Raw genomic sequence first — 19,310 nt, 5'->3', positions numbered from 1 at the left:
CAAAAATATTCTAGTCACAGTTTTAAATTTCAGAAGGCACGTATCAGCAAAATGCATCTGTGTATTTAGAAAACCTTAAGCTTTAACTGTGTAATCAGAAATTCAAATACAGAAATACAGCTACCTACACATCTCAGTCTTGTCGCTAAGTACAATAAATGACTTTGGGTTACCAGATATATGTTGCTTTTGCAAGAAATTTGAAGGAGAGGGGATCATTTGTCTCAGTGTCTTGCTCCTGAAGGTCCTGGGGTTTATGAGACCCTATGAATCATCCTGTTCCAAGAATTTATAAGCAATACACTAAAATGAACGCAGAATTTTGTCTGCGACACCATCAGAGAGTCCCAATGACAATTATGAGGTGATAATAGCTGTGAGCAGGGATAGGCAATCTGGGCAGTACATATTGTGGGCTGTGAAACACAGAACAGTCAAATACAACATTCCTAGAGTGGACATAAAAAGGGGATGTCTGGACCAGCCAGTAGGAACTTCCTGTTTCCTCCTGGGCTGGGACAAACTTCCTCTACATGTGACCAGAGGTGGGTGTGACCTCACCTGGGCAGGTAACAAAATAGCACAGGGGAGGCAGCCATATCTCTCTCTGACTCCATTCCTCAAAGAAGCAACATCTCCTTAGCCTGAGATGCTCTCTTGGCTAGCCAAGAGAGGACAAAGGAACTATCACCTTATGGGATAGATTCCAGGTGTATATATCTTTTAACTTAAGTCTGCCTTCTGGGACCCATCTGTGAACAGAATGTATGTGAGTAAACTATTTTATAGTTTTATATAAGACTGTGTTGTGTCTATTCTTTTAAGAGGGAATGAAGGGGATTTACCAGGGAACTTATTTTAGAGGCTTATGCAAGCCTGGCAAAGATATTATCTGCTGTGAAAGTTTAAAAAAAGTAACGTTACTCTGCTAAATTGTAGAACTTGTTAACACAAGTTGAGAAGGATATAATTAAACAATATACCCTCTCCTGCCTCCCTGAACATTCCCACACACATCAATAGAAGGTCCTTAAATCTGGAACTCTATGATTACCAAACCAGAAGTGGTAGGTGTGGCAGCATAGCTGGAATACTGCTGCTCTCCCAGCTTCCAAACACAGAGTGCAACTAGCACTTACGGGAGGAAGAAGGGTGTGGTACTAGGAACTCTGAGCTGTGCAGGCACATAACTGCAAGAGTGGAAGGTTGTCTCAACCATGCCACAATGCACCAAGTTTCCTGTGCCTTCCCCTTCTCCTTCCTCCTCCAGTAAGCACCAGTGCAATGGCATGCTGTGTTTGAAACCCAGGACAGCAGCAGTTCCCTCCTGTACCACTACACCAGCTGCTACTGCACCAACCAGAGATTAATAGATCCTGATGACAGGAATGGACTTGGAGCAAAAGGCCAGAGGCAGAACACAGGATCCTCCTAAGGATTTGGACATCATGCTGATTACAGGAAGAGGCAGAAATGTGGAGTGGCAAAGTTCCAGGTTACTGAGAACTCTTAAGCGATTTTCTTCTCCAAAGCACCTAAGGGTGTGGTAGGGAAGAGTTCAATGGTATCAAATGATATTAAAGGGAAACCAGCAAAAAGAATTCTCTGGAAACCCCCCCCCCCCCGTTTTCCTCAGTCCCTTGTAAAGCCTTGGGAAGGCACTGAAACAAAAATGACAGTTTAGTATTTTTCAATAGTTTCAAAACTATATGCACCACATTTATGAGCTGCATTGTGCAAACTTCATCTTTTATTTTTAAGCTACACTGAATGCATTTGCATTACTCAGTATAAAACCGTCTGGTGATTAATGCACTGTCAGCAGGGGAAACCGTTAAGCATACTTTAATATGCCCAATTTGCACAGGAATCACTAGACCTAATGGTCATTCATTTCAGAAGACGGTTGTACAGAAACAATAAAAGATTGTGCTCAGTGAGTGTGGTATAAGCAGGAACAAATGAATATTGTAAATACCACAGTGACAGCTTGTAGGGTTCGGTGGCTAAAACATGAGATGTAGATGCTGGAAAGGTATGTTGTTGCTCAAAACCCTGATTGGTCATGAAGCTCTAAGAATATACAGATTATAACATGCCCTAAGTCTTTGCGAGAGAGTGAGGAAAATCTAATTAAATGGGATTCACAGTTGCAGGCTTGGTTCAGGCAGGGTTGGAGCACTGAATATCTGCAATCCTTTTCTGCAGGAGGCTACCACTAGCTTTAGTAAGTAGTGTCATCAAGCAACACTGAACCAGGAGTACTTTTTACCCTGATTGGAGGGTCTGGTAAGATCTTGGTTCCTGTAGAGTATTTGTGCGGTGCTCAGTTTGTTTGTGAAATTGGAAACATTTTGCGATGTATGCTTCACATGATTCCGATTACACTCTGGTCCATCAAGGAGTCCCCCAGGATACTGTTGGGCTCATGATTTCAAGGATTCTTTCTGCTTCCTGTAGGCACTTCAGTCTGAGCCATCAAAGCAGTGCAGCTTTTATTTGAGGACAGAGGAGCACAACAGTTATAGCAGTTTGATTTGATAAATGCTTAGCTTCTCTAGTTCTCTACAAAGTAATTGTTAACGTTTGCCAGTTAAGGCACAAAATCCATTTGTCAGACCCAGTAGATTGATTTTTCTCCATTGGTGTTATTTTATGGAGTTCTTGCGACAACAAAGCGAGATTCACTCCAGTAAATATGCACACTGAATTTAGCGGGCGGAGGGAGAGGAGAAATAAAATTACAATTTGGCTAACCAGAATCAGCATAAAGAATCAACCACACCTCTCCACACATGTGCATGTGTACACACAGGCATATCCTTTGAATATGAGCTAGTCAGACATTTGCAAACCATTTTGTGTACATGTCTCAACAGGGAATGACTAGTCCCTTCAGTTAATCTGCATACATGAAACTGTAATGCATAGCAATCCTACAAGTATGCAACATATACATTTCTGCACATATACATTTCTGTGCCAGTTTGTAATTACTCTTGATAAACCAATGACCTACAGCCAAGTTAGAGATTGCATGTTAGCTGCACAGTTCATGATTCAAAATGAGTTACAAACTTGCTGCTCAAACCCTTCCAGATCCAACAGTAACTGGAAACCTCCACTTTGTTACCATAGACAACAAAAATAAAATATTCTCCACACTCCTAGAAATCCCACCATATACTTCAAAATGGGAGCCTTCTAGGAAAATTGATGAGAGTTTCAGGAAAGATGACAATTCTTATTATCTGAGCACAGAAAACAACCTTCAGTACAGCACCAATATCTGCACCAAAACTTCCAATTTGACACAGGAGACTTTATTGGCAGACCCTGTAAAATTCAATTAGTTGCTATATTTAGATACCATCTTTTCGTCAATGTGCTCAGGTGGATTCCAAAAGAAAATAATGGTTTAAAATACAACAAATAATGCCACAAAAAGGAAAGGGGAAGGGAATGGAAGAAGAAAAATAATATGCAGGTTCCACCTCTTAAATACAGGTTATATCATGCCAGGAGGAATTGCCAGTAGAGTAGAAGCCAAAAGACAGTTGATCCAAACCAGGCCAATGCAGAAGAACAAATGGATCACATCTCTGTGCCTATCTTTCCAATTTGGTATTTCAGAGCAGTGCAGGAAAATGACAGATTCTCTCTTCAAGTTGCCCACTAAAAATAGGAGGCTGCCTTATACTGAGCCAGACCGCATACCTCAGCATTGCCTAAGCTGAATGAAAGTGGCTCTCCCAGACGCACTTGCAGATGCCAGGGATCACCACTGAGTGATAGGCAGTCTTCCCAACAAAGTTCTCCTGAATAGGCATAAGATAGAACATTTCTTGTTTTGTATACAAAGTCTTGGATCCTGCCAATTCAAATGTCCCTTGCCCCATTGCAACCATGAAAATTAAGGTAGTGTTTTTTTATCAAGCAGAAATTGAGAAAATGCCAGTGTCTATTCCTCAAACCTGTTCTAAATTCTTCGTCCCCAAATTTCCCAAATCCAAGCTTCTTCCAATTTTGAGAAGAGTAAAGTGTGCTGTAGTGGTTAGAGTGTCAGACTAGGCTCCAGGAGACCCAAGTCAAAATCCTCATTTGGCTATTGAACTTACTGGGTGACTTTGGGTCAGTCACTATCTCTCATTTTAACCCCTCACTGGGTTTCTCTAAAAATAAAATGGAATAAGGGAGAATGGTTTATGCCACCTTATGCGCATTGAAGGAAAAGTGGGGTATAAAAGGATATAAACAATAAAAAATAAATATAACTAATAAAGAATATAAATATATAAATATATATGTAATACAAAGCTTTTTATTGGGGCACATGCCCCATAGACAATTGAAGGTGTCTTTTGGGCTACACCTTCATAAAATGTCATTTAATAAGCATTGTTACTTGCTCCAAGACTTTAGCAATGGTGTGAGCAAAATAAACTAAACACATATGAAATAGTTGTTTTTACTTATAAAGGAGAATGAGGACAAATTATTGATATGTCTGAATTCTAGCCTTCTCACACAAAAGCAATACAAAAAACATGGCACATCTCTAAAGCTTTCCTATGGGCAGCACGTATGGGGAAGGGAGAAAAACTTACTTTAGGGAGGAAAATCCCTCCTTTCATGTTTAAGAACTGGCATGTCCCCACTTTTCCAAAATCTGAGGAAATCATTCATGGAGTCAGCTTTATCGAAAACTCACAGGGAGGTTAAACAGTGGGTGGCATTTTCTTTCACCAATTCAAAACATTTAACTTCTCTCATACAAATAGGTTCAAAACTGCTGAACATAGTTAATTATTTTATTTTTCTGAAGCTATGCCTTACTTATTCACTATTCACCAAGTTTACACTATGAGAAGAATATAGCTTAATCAGCATTATGTGCCTACTAAATGGACATTTGTACTTTTAATCCATTTTAATCTCAACTAAAAAGGTAGAGGAATTTCCAAACATTTATATTAAACACATTGCTAATTAAAAGAATATTTTTCCACTCTTCTGATCAGCCTAATGTAAAATGCCAAACCACTTCTTAAAGAGCAATCAGTTTAAAATGAACAAGTCAGCTTTATTTCAAACTTTACCTTACAGATATAGTAAGAAGTCTAACAACATTCACTAAAAGTGGAACTAAAAAAGTTGTAAAGAAAGGGGGAACTCAGGGAAAAAAGCAATTTTGTTTCTGGAACCTCATCCTGTACATTACCACTGTACTTACTGAACAGATTTTACACAGTATTACTGAATGATTTGTTTCCCATTATATTTTTGCATGCTCTCTGGCTCCCCCTATCAAAGAACTGAAGGAGATCTGTCATCTGTAATTTTTCTGAGTGCACTTTTCAGACACAGTATATACCTCGAATATTCAACCATTTCAAAAAACGGCATGGCTGATTTTCATATTGTCTTCAGAAATGATCTACCAACTATAGCACAGTGCCCAAAAAGCTAAACTGTGAAACAATAAGCCTCTACTCTGAATATGAAAAAGCTGAGTATTTATCTTACTGAATATACAATATATATTTTTCTATGTACAGAAGAGTTGTATCTGACTGAGCCATACTCAGAGTAGGCCCAATAAAACTAAACCTATTAATTTCAATGTATTTACTCTGAGTAGGACTAACATTGGCTACAACCCAATAGACTTAGGTTCGTTAAACCCACTGATTTCAGTGGGTCTACACCAGGGGTCAGCAAACTTTTTCAGCAGGGGACCGGTCCACTTTCCCCCAGACATTGTGGGGGGCCGGACTATATTTTTTTGGGGGGGGAAATGAAAATTCCTAGGCCCCACAAATAACCCAGTGATGCATTTTAAATAAAAGGACATATTCTACTCAGGGCCGTCTCGTCCATAGGGGCTGGTGGTGCGGCGCACAAGGGTACCAGGCCCCCCCAGGGGCGCCCCCACGAGCCCGCCGGCATACCGGGCTCCCCCTCCCCAATGCGCCCCCGCCCACACAGGCGGGCGTTCGCGCACCGGCCGCCCTCGCCTCCCGGAGCCCCAGCTGGAGCACTGGAGCGGCGCGGGGCTTTGCAAGCCCTTCCAGCGTTCCAGCTGGGGCTCCGGGAGGCGAGGGCAGCCGGCTTGCAGCCCGCCCACCCGCCGGCGTGTGAGCGCTCACCCGCCCCTCATCCCCCGCCCGCCCGCCAGCGCCCGCTCCAGCGCCACGCCCCTCATCCCCCGCTCGCCCACCCCCTCTCCCGAGGGGTGGCCAGCGTGGGAAGGAGGCAGACGGAGAGGCGGCAAGCCGGGGGCGTCAAGGGATCGCCGCGCCACGGCGGCCGATCCCTCTAAGACGGCCCTGATTCTACTCATGTAAAAACATGCTGATTCCCTGACCATCTGCGGGCCAGATTTAGAAGGTGATTGGCCCAGATCTGGCCTCCGGACCTTAGTTTGCCTACCCATGGTCTACGCCAAGTATGACTTAGTATTAGTTTTCCAAAACTAGGATAAACATCTTGCATTAGATTCCATTGTCAGACTCCCTTCAATCTATTGTTCTCCAACAACGTGCATTAAAAATGCAGCCTTGAAAACTAAGGCTATCTGGAGAGTGGAATGAGAAACTCTGAGGAGTCCAACCCACAACATAAAAAAGGGACATAAAAGAAGGAGGCGCTATCAAGTAATTGGTAAAGATGGTAATGTTTTGCCTGGAAAGAGAAGAATGGAGTGTGCCCCACCCCCACCCCCTCTGAACCAGGAACAGAAGGAGATTATCAAGTAGCGCTTGCAGAATGTGGATCACTCCCTTGTTACTACTGCATCTAACTGAGTGACATGGTACATGAAATGCAGGAACAGTGTGTGCCTCTCTTGCCGTTAAAGAATGTTATCCTATCCTTTTCCCTTGGTAGCTTGATGGCATGTCCTTCCAGGCGTGATAGATCAGCTGCCACAATCTCGGTCCACAGAGCAGCTCAGGTATCTCTGAGCCATCCAGTGAGACCTATGAAGAAACCTGTAGGCCTCTCAGCAAAACTTCACATTTTAAATCAGGAGGAAGGGGAGGGGGTTGAGAAGAAGAGAGAAAACACCCTTTAGCCAGCTGAATGAGATGGAGGAAGACAGGTGCGAGGAAGAACGGACTCCATGTTGCCAGACACTCCAAGAGAGTTAGTCCGCTATTAAATTTTGAAGGAAAATCTGAATTTAGAAAGCTATATCATTAGAGAGACCGAGTGCATGCACACACACAAAATATTTAAGGATGTTAAAAAAATGGCCTAAAAGCAATTTCCCCACAAAAATTCAAACAAATTATTTATTAAGGGTGCCAGGAGAGGGTAAGAATAATGGGGGAGGGTTTAACAAAAAATATTTCATCTCAAAAGAAAATGGGAACCTGTGCTAGTAAATACGGTGTTCATCCAGGTCCCCCCCCCCCTCTTTTCCTTGGGCTTAAACCCTGACAGAACACATTAGGAACCAGAGAGCAAAAAGAAAGTGAATCAACAGGCAATTTATGAGTTAGGAAATCTTTTTAAGGAATCTCTTTTCTATCCTTGAGAGCATGTGAACAGAAATTTAACAACCAACAACGTGCAGCCAGGCACTCAAGAACCTAACCTGCAAACTCAAGCTACTAGAGAAATTATAATACACTCACACAGACTCTGAGCAATAGCTGGTTAACACATTGATCCTGAGGCTCTGTGAAGAAGTCTATTTTTTTAAATAGATTTAACTTTGATTAAACAATTTATTCCAGGATTATCAAAACAGGTAAAGGATTGTTTGAAATTGTACTCTTGCTTTTTTGTACTACTTTAAAAAATGCACACTTCAAATTACTTGCATGACAATCTCTCCAATTTATCAAATCCGTCTTACAAGCTTAGCATTTATGCAACTGTTCAGCAAATTTTGAAATAATTATCCATATATGAAAGCCAGCCATAAATCACCAGCTAAGATACCAATAGATTCATAAAAGATATATTCCTGTTCTCAGATGTCGCATACCATTTAGCATTAGAGTCAGCAATAACATGAACACAAACACACCAACACAAAAACATTTAAATACATTTGCAGCTTTTCAGGTTTGATCACCAAAGTCTGCAGCTAATGGTTATTTAACTGCTTCCTTAAAAGAATGCAAGTGTGGACAGTTCTGAAACTGTAGCGCCCCCTGCTGCTGCTTTAATTCCAGAAGAAGTATGGGTTTTTTCCAGGTGGACTTCTTTCAGTTTTGCTTTTCTGCATAACACACAGAAAGATTATAAACCTTGAATTGCTGCACTTCTCACTTACGGAGCCTATTGCCTGCAATTCTATTCACACTTACTGGAGATTTATGTCCCACTGAAGAATATTAGGCCAATTCTAATCATGTTTTTCAGAGGTAAATTCCATTAAGTTAGACTGTCTCTCTAATTAATGTTGCTAAGGATTGTGGACTGTGAGACTTAACATACATGGCTAGGACTGCAGAGCAAATAAATTTTTGCACACTTTTTCAGAGTAAAAGGTATCTAATGCAAATATTTCATCCTGTTGCTTTTTTTCTAAATAAAATGATTAGGTGTACTCTCATTTGGACTCAAGAAAATCACCATTTTATAGTTCAAATCGGGGGGAAATAAATACAGTAAATGGACAAAAGTACAAAGTTACACAAAATGTTTAGGGGTATGTATACTGCTGCGTACCCCCCAGAAAAAAGCACTGCTTTTACTGCTTCATCACCCTCCGTTACCTCCGCATACAAGCCTTACCTTTCCTCTATTGTGAAAAAGCAAGTCCTTAATTAAAAGAAACAATAGTGTCTCTCTCTATATATACTGTATATATAGGTTTGCAGACTACCCGATACAACTGCTATTGGGTGTCCCAGTAATACTGTACTGGTATAAGATATTGGGTAAGAGAAGGAGGTACAAAATCATGCAGTCTCTGGTTCAAAAGCCACCTCTGCAATGAGCTTACCAAGCACCCTTAGAATCTCCCAGGTTTAGTCCAGCTTATTTTACAGCTTTGTTATAAATCATGAGTAGCCACATTGTGCTGTCCAGGTGTGCATCACAATTCCCATCATGGGCGTAGCCAGGTTTTTTGTTAGGGGGGGCAGGCCTTTTGTTGGGTGGGGGCAGAACCTCAGTTTACTATGTATTTTTATTGATTTTTATTGATGGGGGCAGCTGCCCCTCCCTGGCCCCCATGGCTGCGCCCATGATTCCCATCATTCCTGGCCATTGGCTGGTTAGGATAGGTGGGAGTTTACGTACAAAACATGTGGAGTGCACCATATTCACTGCCCCCCTTGTAAACGAGATCATATATCCAGATAACACTCTAAGCAGATAAATTCTAGATTATATAAAATAACCCTTATGCACTGTACATAAAGGTAAAGGTAAAGGGACCCCTGACCGTTAAGTCCAGTCACGGCCGACTCTGGGGTTGCAGCACTCATCTCGCTTTACTGGCTGAGGGAGCTGACGTTTGTCCGCAGACAGTTTTTACGGGTCATGTGGCCAGCATGACTAAGCCGCTTCTGGTGAAACCAGAGCAGTGCAGCGAAACGCCATTTATCTTCCCGCTGGAGCGGTACCTATTTATCTACTTGCACTTTGATGTGCTTTCGAACTGCTAGGTTGGCAGGTGCTGGGACCAAGCAACGGGAGCTCACCCCGCCGCAGGGATTCAAACCGCCGACCTTCTGATCGGCAAGCCCAAGAGACTCGGTGGTTTAGACCACAGCGCCACCCACATCCCAATGCACTGTACATATTACATATATTTATAAATTATGCTAAAATATAAAACAGAAGCAGAAGCATCTCACCACACACAGCAGTACATGCACACAACAATTTTTGTCATTGTGTGCAGCCTCAAGTATTTTGGAAAATGACCATCCAATCATATAATCCTTTACTAACTTTAATGTACCTATGGATCCTCTTGTTTGTATTCTCAATTTTATGCCAGTTTTATTACCTGAAAGCAACACAGAGTATTATTGAATATGCTTGTGGTTGCTTAACTGGTTTACGTTCATCACTGGATGCATAAGGTGATGATTTTGAAAGAAGATCAGTGGGGCAAAGGTATTTGATACCTTTAATTTTTAAATATGACTCCATAACATAACTCCCCAAATGTGTTTTGATTGTATTAATGAAATATGGAGCCCTATAGTTGTAAATATGAAGAACTCTCTGTTGTTTGGTCATGTCAGTTTGGGGGGGGAACCCACAGAAAGGTAAGTATTCTTCATATTGTAAACATATTTTCTCACACAGATATGCATTTTACTTGAAGTATCTGTCATAACTTCTGTAAATGTTGATACTTTTGTCATATTTATTTTTAAAAAGGTTATTCCTTATTTTTCCTGGAACCCCGGTCACATAAGAAAAAAATCTGTTTCTCTTGTTTTCCTCAACCTATCGGCACTTTCAACTGTATTAATCTTGCCAACAATTTTAATTCTGTACTTGCAAACATACAAACTAAATGTCCTGTCCTGAATAAACAAGAGGATTTCATAAGCTCTTGGGCTACTTGAACACCTGAGCCATTATCAGTTAGAACTACCTTGGGCACATTAACAGCACACTAATGGATTCTGCCCTCTCAGAGGACAAGACACACACACACATTTTATTTACTACAAAAAGCCGCTGGTAATTTGCATATATTAATTCATTTAAGCATGTGCACATTTCAAATTACCCTTTGTTTAGTACTGAAGCTGGGTTTAAAATATATATGTATGAGAAAGCACAGCTGGGAAACACAATGGCAAGGCTAGCTTAAAACTATACAGGTGGCAACCCTACTAAGCTACGCCCATCAAGCATAAAGATCATCATAAACAATTATTTCACATGTATTCGATAGACACGGTACTGGCAGAAACCAACCGCATATGCACCAAATTCACCAAACATAAGTATTAGTGGAAGGTCAGAACTCCATCATTTAGTCCCATCTCACAGAAAAATGGGTCTGCCATACTGTTTAAACACACCATCGCCAAGAGAAATGTTGGCTAGGATCCCTAAATGCACCCAGCTGCTGCGAATTCTCTCCACCACCTTGCAAGAGCTTCAAGAGAACAAAAACATTCAAAACCTTCTTCCTCAAGCTATCAGTATTTCAATAGGAATTTTATTAATAAGCCAGTGTCGTTTTACAAGTGGTTTATGAATGAGTAACAATGTCTATAGACAATCATCACAAAATACAATTATAACCTAACAAAACATTGGACTCTAGCAATTGCCCTCTTAAGACAACAGCAGTTGACATCTGTTACCTCTAAGCTGTTTATACAGAGCCCTAATATAACCTTTTAAAAATCCATATATATTTTAGCAGAGAATGTATGTGCATGCATAGATGCTAACATGTACATACTTACACTGAGTTTTTATTCCTGACTTGTAAAGAGCTAGATCAAAAGGATAGATCACAGATAGCTTTTAAGCAGGGCAACAAGAAAACTGAACTGATTACTAACTCCCAAACTCTTTTTAAAAAAGAAAGAATTCTCTGCTCATTACTTTATTTTCCAGCATGCTTTTATAAAGGGGAAAGCTCAAAGGAATCATTTTTACAATTCATACCTAAAGTCCAAGGTGCAGGGCTTCACAGGTTTACTGTGAATCAGGATTCAAGAATTACAGGCAATCAGTAAGAATTAGTTCAATTTAATTTTCTATCATGAGTGCACATGTGCACACAGACACACATCAAGCAACTACTGATGAATGTTAACAAACATTACTTAAATGAAGTTTATTCATGTTTAATATAATGCTGCCAGCTAGTGGCAACATCTTATTTTGAACTAATGCATTTCTACCATTCTGCTTTGGGAGTTGGGCTGGGGATAAGATGCATGAAAGAAAAACATTTTGGTGTAGAAAAGCCACACTAAAAGGACTAAGATGTAGTTAAGGAACACAGTATTTGTAAAGAAATAGACTTGTACAGTACTTTGGAATGGAGGGGGGGACATGTGCATCTACAGCATTAGTAAGACAATGGGATGCAGTCAACCCCACCATTCTGCTTGTGCAACAGAGTTCCACTTGTGGAACAGAACTTCCCTCTCCTCCTCCCCAAGCACCCTCATAATATGCTCTAGAGAGTGGGGTTCCCCCTGGAGCAGACTTTTGGGTGGTGCGGGGGAAAGAGAAGCAGGCCAAGACGTATTGTACAAGCAGAGTACATTGGATGCTACCCAGTAATATCATTGCTCTTCTCAAGATATAAACTGCAGGACAAGGATCCAAAGAATATGACACGTGTATCTAACACCTATATAATCCCTGTGCAACTGTTCAGCTTTTACAGCCTGAGTCTTACAAGGGCTCGCTAAATGAAAACCCCAATCAGGGTGGTGGGAGAAGAAGAGTGATTTGATTATTAGTCTGGCCACCACTCTAGAAAAAAAATTTTTTTAATATTAAATGAGGCAATATAAAAGCATTTCCAAAAATATCAGTCAGAAACTGCCATAAAAATAATATTCTGTGTTCAAATAATACATGTTCAATAATCATAAGGCTTGCCATTTTAATCCATGGTGCTCTCAGCCCCTGCGGTTGTTTTGTTCTCTAGCTTCACACTCTGCTGACATCAGCAATCACACACACACCTTGGGTTCCCTCCCTCAGTCCTGGTATTAGTCCCTTGGCAACATGTAAATCCCATGGAACTCCTTTCTCCTGTAAATTTGTGAATTACTTCTCCTACCTGGCAGTACTTCAAGAACACATTTTCTAAGCGCTATTTGGACTGACTTCATAATAAAGCCTGAGGCACTCAAAAAGGATGAAAGCTTCAAAGTTGAGACTGAATTGCCCTGAACATTTTCCCTACACAATTACCTATCCTTTAGATTTTGTTGTTCTTATTGTTGTTCCGAGGTCAAAAGTTAGTTTGTGAAATTGACATTTTTCTGCTTCTGAAATGTCAGTGTGCGATGAAGTGTAATCTCAGGTTCCTAAGAAACAAAGGGGAGGGGTTTTGTGTTTTTTTAGGTGAATCAGGTGTATTTAAGAACAGCTTCATATTACTGCCTATGAAAGTCAATGTTAGCTTTTTTGACTTTAGAAATATCTTTTTTATTTTTATATGGGTTGTTTGGTGTTTTGCTTTTTTCAAAAAGCTACATAAACATTTGTAAACAGAAAAAAAGATTATGTAAGTTAAGCACTACTTTGGTATAAGAAATTTTATTCTTCAAAATAGTATCTTTACTTCTTTTTATATCCAGATATCATGTTCATTTCCAGTGTCATTACATGTCAGCATTATCTAATGCTATGCCAAAGGTCTGGCAACTAAAGGGACCATAATGCTAACCAGATCAAGGGCTCGGAAAGCAGCTTAGGTCATCCATGCCATTATATCCCAGAGATGTGGCACATTTTGCTTTCCCCACCATCCAAATTCTGAGGGCTGTATTCAACTAAATCCCATTCAGAGTAGACTCAATGAAGTTAATGAACCTAAATTAGTCATCTCCATTAACTTCAGTGGGTCGACTCTGAGCATCACTATCAATGAATGCCACCCTGAGATCCTGGGTGAACTCAGATTTATAAAGAACAAAAGGCAGGATCTGTATTATGTGAAGCATGAGTGTTAAAGGAGAATGGTTTCATGCTACTGCCCAGTGAAGAAAATGTTAGCTTTGTCTTTACTTTGAGAGGGTGCAGAGGGTCACCAGCAATAACAACTGTTTCAAGAGCACAAAGAATGCTTTTTTTGTGATGGTACTCACAGAGTACTCACACAGCACCAACACCTATTTTAATTTTACTGCCCGTGGCAGCCATTTTGTGCTGGCACCCATGGCACTTGTTATCAAGATTTGTGTACCAGCACCTCATTTGTTTTTACCAAACAAAAGCACTGGGAAGGGCATACTGATGCCTAAGTTGCATACTCACAGCCGAGAAATCTCAATGTCCATTAAAATCTGTTACAAAAGTTCAGCAGGTGGAGGAAAGGGCAGAGAATGAGCCAGGAGAGAAGGCAAGAGAGAAAGAAGTTTGGGCTGGATAATCTGTAGCAGCAAAGAGAAGCAAACAAACAAACAAAAAAAGGAGGTATGTGGATTGATTATGAGCAGCCCAAAGCTATGACAATTAAATGTGCCATGCATTGAAATCCATGGGCTTGGGAGACACCCAGCTCTTCATAGGATTGGGTGGTGATATATCTTACAACCTGTTCCCATAGCCAACAATATAAAAAAGGCAAATTCTGGAGTAAGTGAAATGCTGCAGGTTGTTTACAAGTATAGGAGTCCTTGCTTGGAAGCGAGGTAGGACTGGCAAGGTCCAGTCAAATATTCAGTGTACCCCCATTTGTTGCTTATGTGAATAGGCTTTTAGTTCTAGTAAATTAGAGGTTATAAGCAGGACCGGTGTACAGTACTTGCAACCCAGTATCAGCTGTCACTTTCACATCAGTGTCAATGCCACAGTAAAACCACCACATGGCAGTCAACACAGTTAGAGAGAAAAGCCATCTAAGTCTATTTCTGCCCTAATTGATGTTACAAAACATTTCCTAAAGGAAACAAAAGCACAAATGGTCTTTCAACTTGAAGGATGAATTGCTGACAGTTGTCTAGATAGGAAAAGTACTTCTGTTGCTAACTAGCAGGTAAGAGGTTTTTTACTCTTTCTAAAATGTATTATCCACATAGCAACAGATTCATAACTATGGCATTCCAGCCCTTAGGAGTTTGCCCCTCTACAGGGAGAGATTCAAATTTGTCTCTCTTGGGGGACAGGTTATGGTGCTCACCCGGGCAGGGCTGCCCAATCAGGAGCCCATATTCTGTCCTCCAAGGTGTGGCGGCAATACATGTAACCCTTGATTTGGAATGAGAGGTGAAATTAAACCAAGCCTAATTAAACATCACAGATTATACCTACTCCTATTTTCTAGATATAAAATTATAATCAGGTTTAGGGCTTTGTATCATATATAACGCATGCAGTGCTTGGGGGGGGGTGTACGCAGGGGTACACATACCCCTAAACATTTTGTGAATCTTTGTACTTTTGTCCATTTCCCCAATTTTCACAATTATCACATTTTGTGAATCTTTGTACTTTTGTCCATTTTCCCAATCTGATTGATAAAATGGTGATTTTCTTGAGTCAAAATGAGAGTATCCCTAAAAAAATTTAAAGGGGGGGGAAGCACTGATCGCATGACATGGGAAGCTTACTTACACAACAATCTGAAAGGCCACGTGCCAGGGCAAACTCAGAAATAAATAAATAAATAAATAAATAAATAAATAAATAAATAAATAATTTGTTATTTATACCCTGCCCATCTGGCTGAGTTTCCCCAGCCACTCTGGGCAGCTCCCAATCGAGTATTAAAAACAATACACCATTAAATATTAAAAACTTCCCTAAACAGGGCTGCCTTCAGATGTCTTTTAAAAATAGGATAGTCGCTTATTTCCTTGACATCTGGTGAGAGGGTGTTCCACAGGGCGGGTGCCACTACCAAGAAGGCCCTCTGCCTGGTTCCCTGTAACCTCACTTCACGCAATGAGGGAACTGCCAGAAGGCCCTTGGCGCTGTACCTCAGTGTCCAGGCAGAACAATGGGGGTGGAGATGCTCCTTCAGGTATACTGGGCCAAGACCATTTAGGGCTTTAAAGGTCATCACCAACACTTTGAATTGTGCTCAGAAACGTACTGGGAGCCAATGAATATCTCTCAGGACCGGTGTTATATGGTCTTGGCAGCCACTCCCAGTCACCAATCTAGCTGCCGCATTCTGGATTAATTGCAGTTTCCGGGTGAGCGCATTGCAGTAGTCCAAGCAGGAGATAACTAGAGCATGCACCACTCTGGCGAGACAGTCCAGGGGCAGGTAGGGTTTCAGCCTGTGTACTAGATGGAGCTGATAGACAGCCGCCCTGGACACAGAATTAACCTGCGCCTCCATGGACAGCTGTGAGTCCAAAATGACCCCCAGGCTGCGCACCTGGTCCTTCAGGGGCACAGTTACCCCATTCAGGACCAGGGAGTCCCCAACACCCACCCGCCCCCTGTCCCCCCAAAACAGTACTTCTGCCTTGTCAGGATTCAACCTCAATCTGTTAGCCGCCATCCATCCGCCAACCGCCTCCAGACACTCACAATATTCACTGATATCTCAAACTGCTGATGGTGGTGGGGAAATTGCCAGGGGCTGCAGCATTAAAAAAATGAACCTGATTAACACAGAATAGCATGGTATTATTTATACTGCAAAGCACTGTGGTACACCAGCGGCTAAAGGCATCGAATAGAGCATAGCCCACTTCTAATCAAACACATGACAAATTTGGCACTGTGATCAGCATTGCAGGCAAATATGCTGGCATAAATGTTTTGCACCCAAGTGTAACTACATCATCGCCATCACCATAAAGAAACATAAATTACTTACAAACATTTCCTGTGTTGTCAAAACTTGTCAGAACATCTTCAATATTTAATAGTCCGCTGTTAAATCTAGGGGGAGAAATCATAATAATCAAACAAGCAGAATTATCCCTCAATCCGTTTTTTTAATATATAAAAAATGGTAACATCGCAGGTTTTCACAGCCTACACATCCTTCATCAATATCTTTTAAAATGTCTCACCACTAGAGGGAGAAAAAGAAGACGTTCAAAACCCTAATAGACTGTGTTAAAATTATCACACATTAACAAGAAAAAATTGTGAAGATATGAAGTTTTTATTGTTCAAAATCGGGTCAGCAAGGTTTATCTTGCCTACGCTGGATCACATGTGCACCCGCAATTTTTGGCGTCTGCATCTGCACAGATGCAAGTTTTGGTGTCTGCGCATGCACAGACATGATTTTTGGCGCCGCAGAAGTGAGTCCGCACGCTGCACTGCGCCAGTTTAGCGCAGCGCACGAGCGGGCAGCTCAGTTCGGGGGGGGGGGCTCGTGGGCCGGTCAAACGACCTCCGTGGAACACTTCTGGCCCACGGGCCTTAGGTTGCTGACCCCTGTTCAAAATTATAAATTTATTTGTGAGCACACAGAGGAACATATCGATTCCTAAGCTTGAAAAAACAAACATGCACTTACTTAATCGGTTACAAAGGGAACCCGCAATAAAATGCTGCAGTGTATCCCTGATATGCTTGCATTAGACAAACCTTGTGGCTGAGGGCTAACTGCTCAACAGTTAGTCCTCAGAGAGAGTAGAGACCTTCTGCTGTAAAGGAGTGGCACCCAAGGGTGTCCTTGTGAAGGGGAACTAATCCTTTTTGAACTAATCCTTTTTGTTCTAGTTTTTTCAGGAGAGATACAACGTGCACACACAAGGTAGGTCCTTTTTCCCAGCTCTTCTGTCACTTATTCAACCTTTTGTCCCCTTGCTCTTGGCTCCCACTTTCTCCATTCCTTGTAGCTTTCTGCTTTTTCTCCCTCTTGAGTTACCTTTTGTAACTCAACTAAAACCTAAGATTTCTCAGTTGATTCCTATGAACAGCTTTCCCTTCCATCTATGAGGACATTTAAAAGAGCTTCTCCATGTGAACCAAGAAATGGCCTAATCAAATGGCTCATTTTGAGGTTTTAGATCTGTGTCTCTTTCTTCAGTTCTCTTTTGCTCAGTTTCTCAGTAAAGGGACTCTATAGTTAAATGCTGAATCCTGGTTTGTTCAGTCACTTTAGTGAAATTAGGTGCAAAGGAACTCTGTGCACACAGTCCGTGCATAGCCTGGCTTATTAAATCTTGATTTTTGGCTTAGTGTCGTGTCTGAGCACAGCCAATGACTGTTCTGGATTTGAAGAAAGATTCTGGACGTCCTAGGACACAAAATTCTTCCAACAGGCACTGGCAAAACAGAGAGACAAATTATCATGGCAGGATGCTGGCATTACATGATATAAATGCAAAAACCCACCAGAAAGACCCTCTGCAAGTGGCAAACGATGGCCAAAACTATGCACAGAGTGTTCTGTGGATTAAAAGAATGTGCAATGGAAAATGTTTTGATGTTAAAAAGGATGAAAGATTATAAAACAGAAAGTTCAAGAGTTGAAATGGAAGCAACATTATTTTATGGTTTATCATCTTTCTTCACATGATGAAGGATCTTCACTTCTATTTCTTTGCAATATACATTTCTCCACACCAACATTGCCTAAAGGGTGCTGTTCATCAAAAAAGATATCTAGGGTCCTTTCGGGAAGGGTCGTGGCTCAGTGGTAAAATACACGCTCAGCATGCAATAGTTCCAAAATTCAGTCTCCCATATCTCCAAGCAGAGCTAGGAAAGTACCGGTATACAGTTTGCAATCCTGTGATGATGATGCCAGTTAGTACAGACATTATTGAGCTAAATGGACCAAAGGGCTGACTCAGTATGAAGCAGCTTCCTGTGATCATGTCCACAATTATACCAATATAACAGCTGATCCTATTTAAATCTCTTTATGAAATTCCAAAACACCTATCTCCACATTCTTTCTCATTTTGCCAAGGAATAGTCTTTCCATTAAAAAAAACAAAAACCGGCTCAATGTTCTGTGCAGACCAAGACTTATTGGAAGCATGACAGAGGAAGCAAACCTGAGTGTATACCACTTAACCTAATTTACAGAAGATAAGATTGCCCTTGTGGATTGCAAGGGCTCCAGATGTATGCTATTGCCTATCTGTGCACCTGATTTATTGGTCTTAATCTTCCCTCTCTCTCCACCCCTTCTCTTTTAGTTTCTGAACTGACACCTCAACATTCCATATTACCTGTATGTTCAGAGGTCCCTGACAGACTGCTTGGAGGATTTATTATTTTCTTTTAACTTATGAACACATGTAGTTCAGTGTTCAGAGGATACAGAAACTGCTACCATATTTTCGGGTAAGCCCATTTTGTTTCCACAGCATTTTGCCAAGTTTGTTATTAGAAGTAAATTTCATTAAAAGTTGTAAAAATGAGAAGCGGCAATCCCAATACATTAGTATACTAAAATCTGTGGTGTTCCAAGGTGCAATCAAAGCAAGGGCAGATATATATCATAACAAAATATATATCTCAACTCCTTCTATAAAGATAGAAAGGTATTTCCAACAGAGCAGCAATTTATTCTTGCATCACCGAGAGATAGATTCACATGAAATATGTGTCTCAGTCAATGAAAAACACATTCTTGACTTTTTACCTTTTTGCCAGTCTTAGGACAAAATCAAGACTACACACTTAGCAATTCAACAGTCACCATAGAAACAATAGTTCTATACAAAGGAAGGATGTTCCAACCTCCATCT

At 41.0% G+C, this 19,310-nt stretch overlaps 1 protein-coding gene across 2 annotated transcripts in view; it reads right to left on the bottom strand.

Moving 5' to 3' along the window:
- CAMKMT (calmodulin-lysine N-methyltransferase) overlaps positions 1–19,310 on the bottom strand; it is a 238,074-nt gene that overhangs the window by 204,877 nt on the left and 13,887 nt on the right. For both annotated transcript variants that reach the window (XM_033144896.1, XM_033144895.1), the window contains exon 3: positions 16,466–16,530. In XM_033144896.1, the coding sequence (XP_033000787.1) occupies positions 16,466–16,530 (65 nt within the window). The remainder of the gene's footprint in view (positions 1–16,465; positions 16,531–19,310) is intronic.

The sequence above is a fragment of the Lacerta agilis genome, chromosome 3 (genome assembly GCF_009819535.1).
Source record: "Lacerta agilis isolate rLacAgi1 chromosome 3, rLacAgi1.pri, whole genome shotgun sequence".
NCBI lineage: Eukaryota > Metazoa > Chordata > Lepidosauria > Squamata > Lacertidae > Lacerta > Lacerta agilis.
Note: the sequence above shows the minus strand (reverse complement) of the source record. Positions and strands in the feature narration are given on the sequence as shown.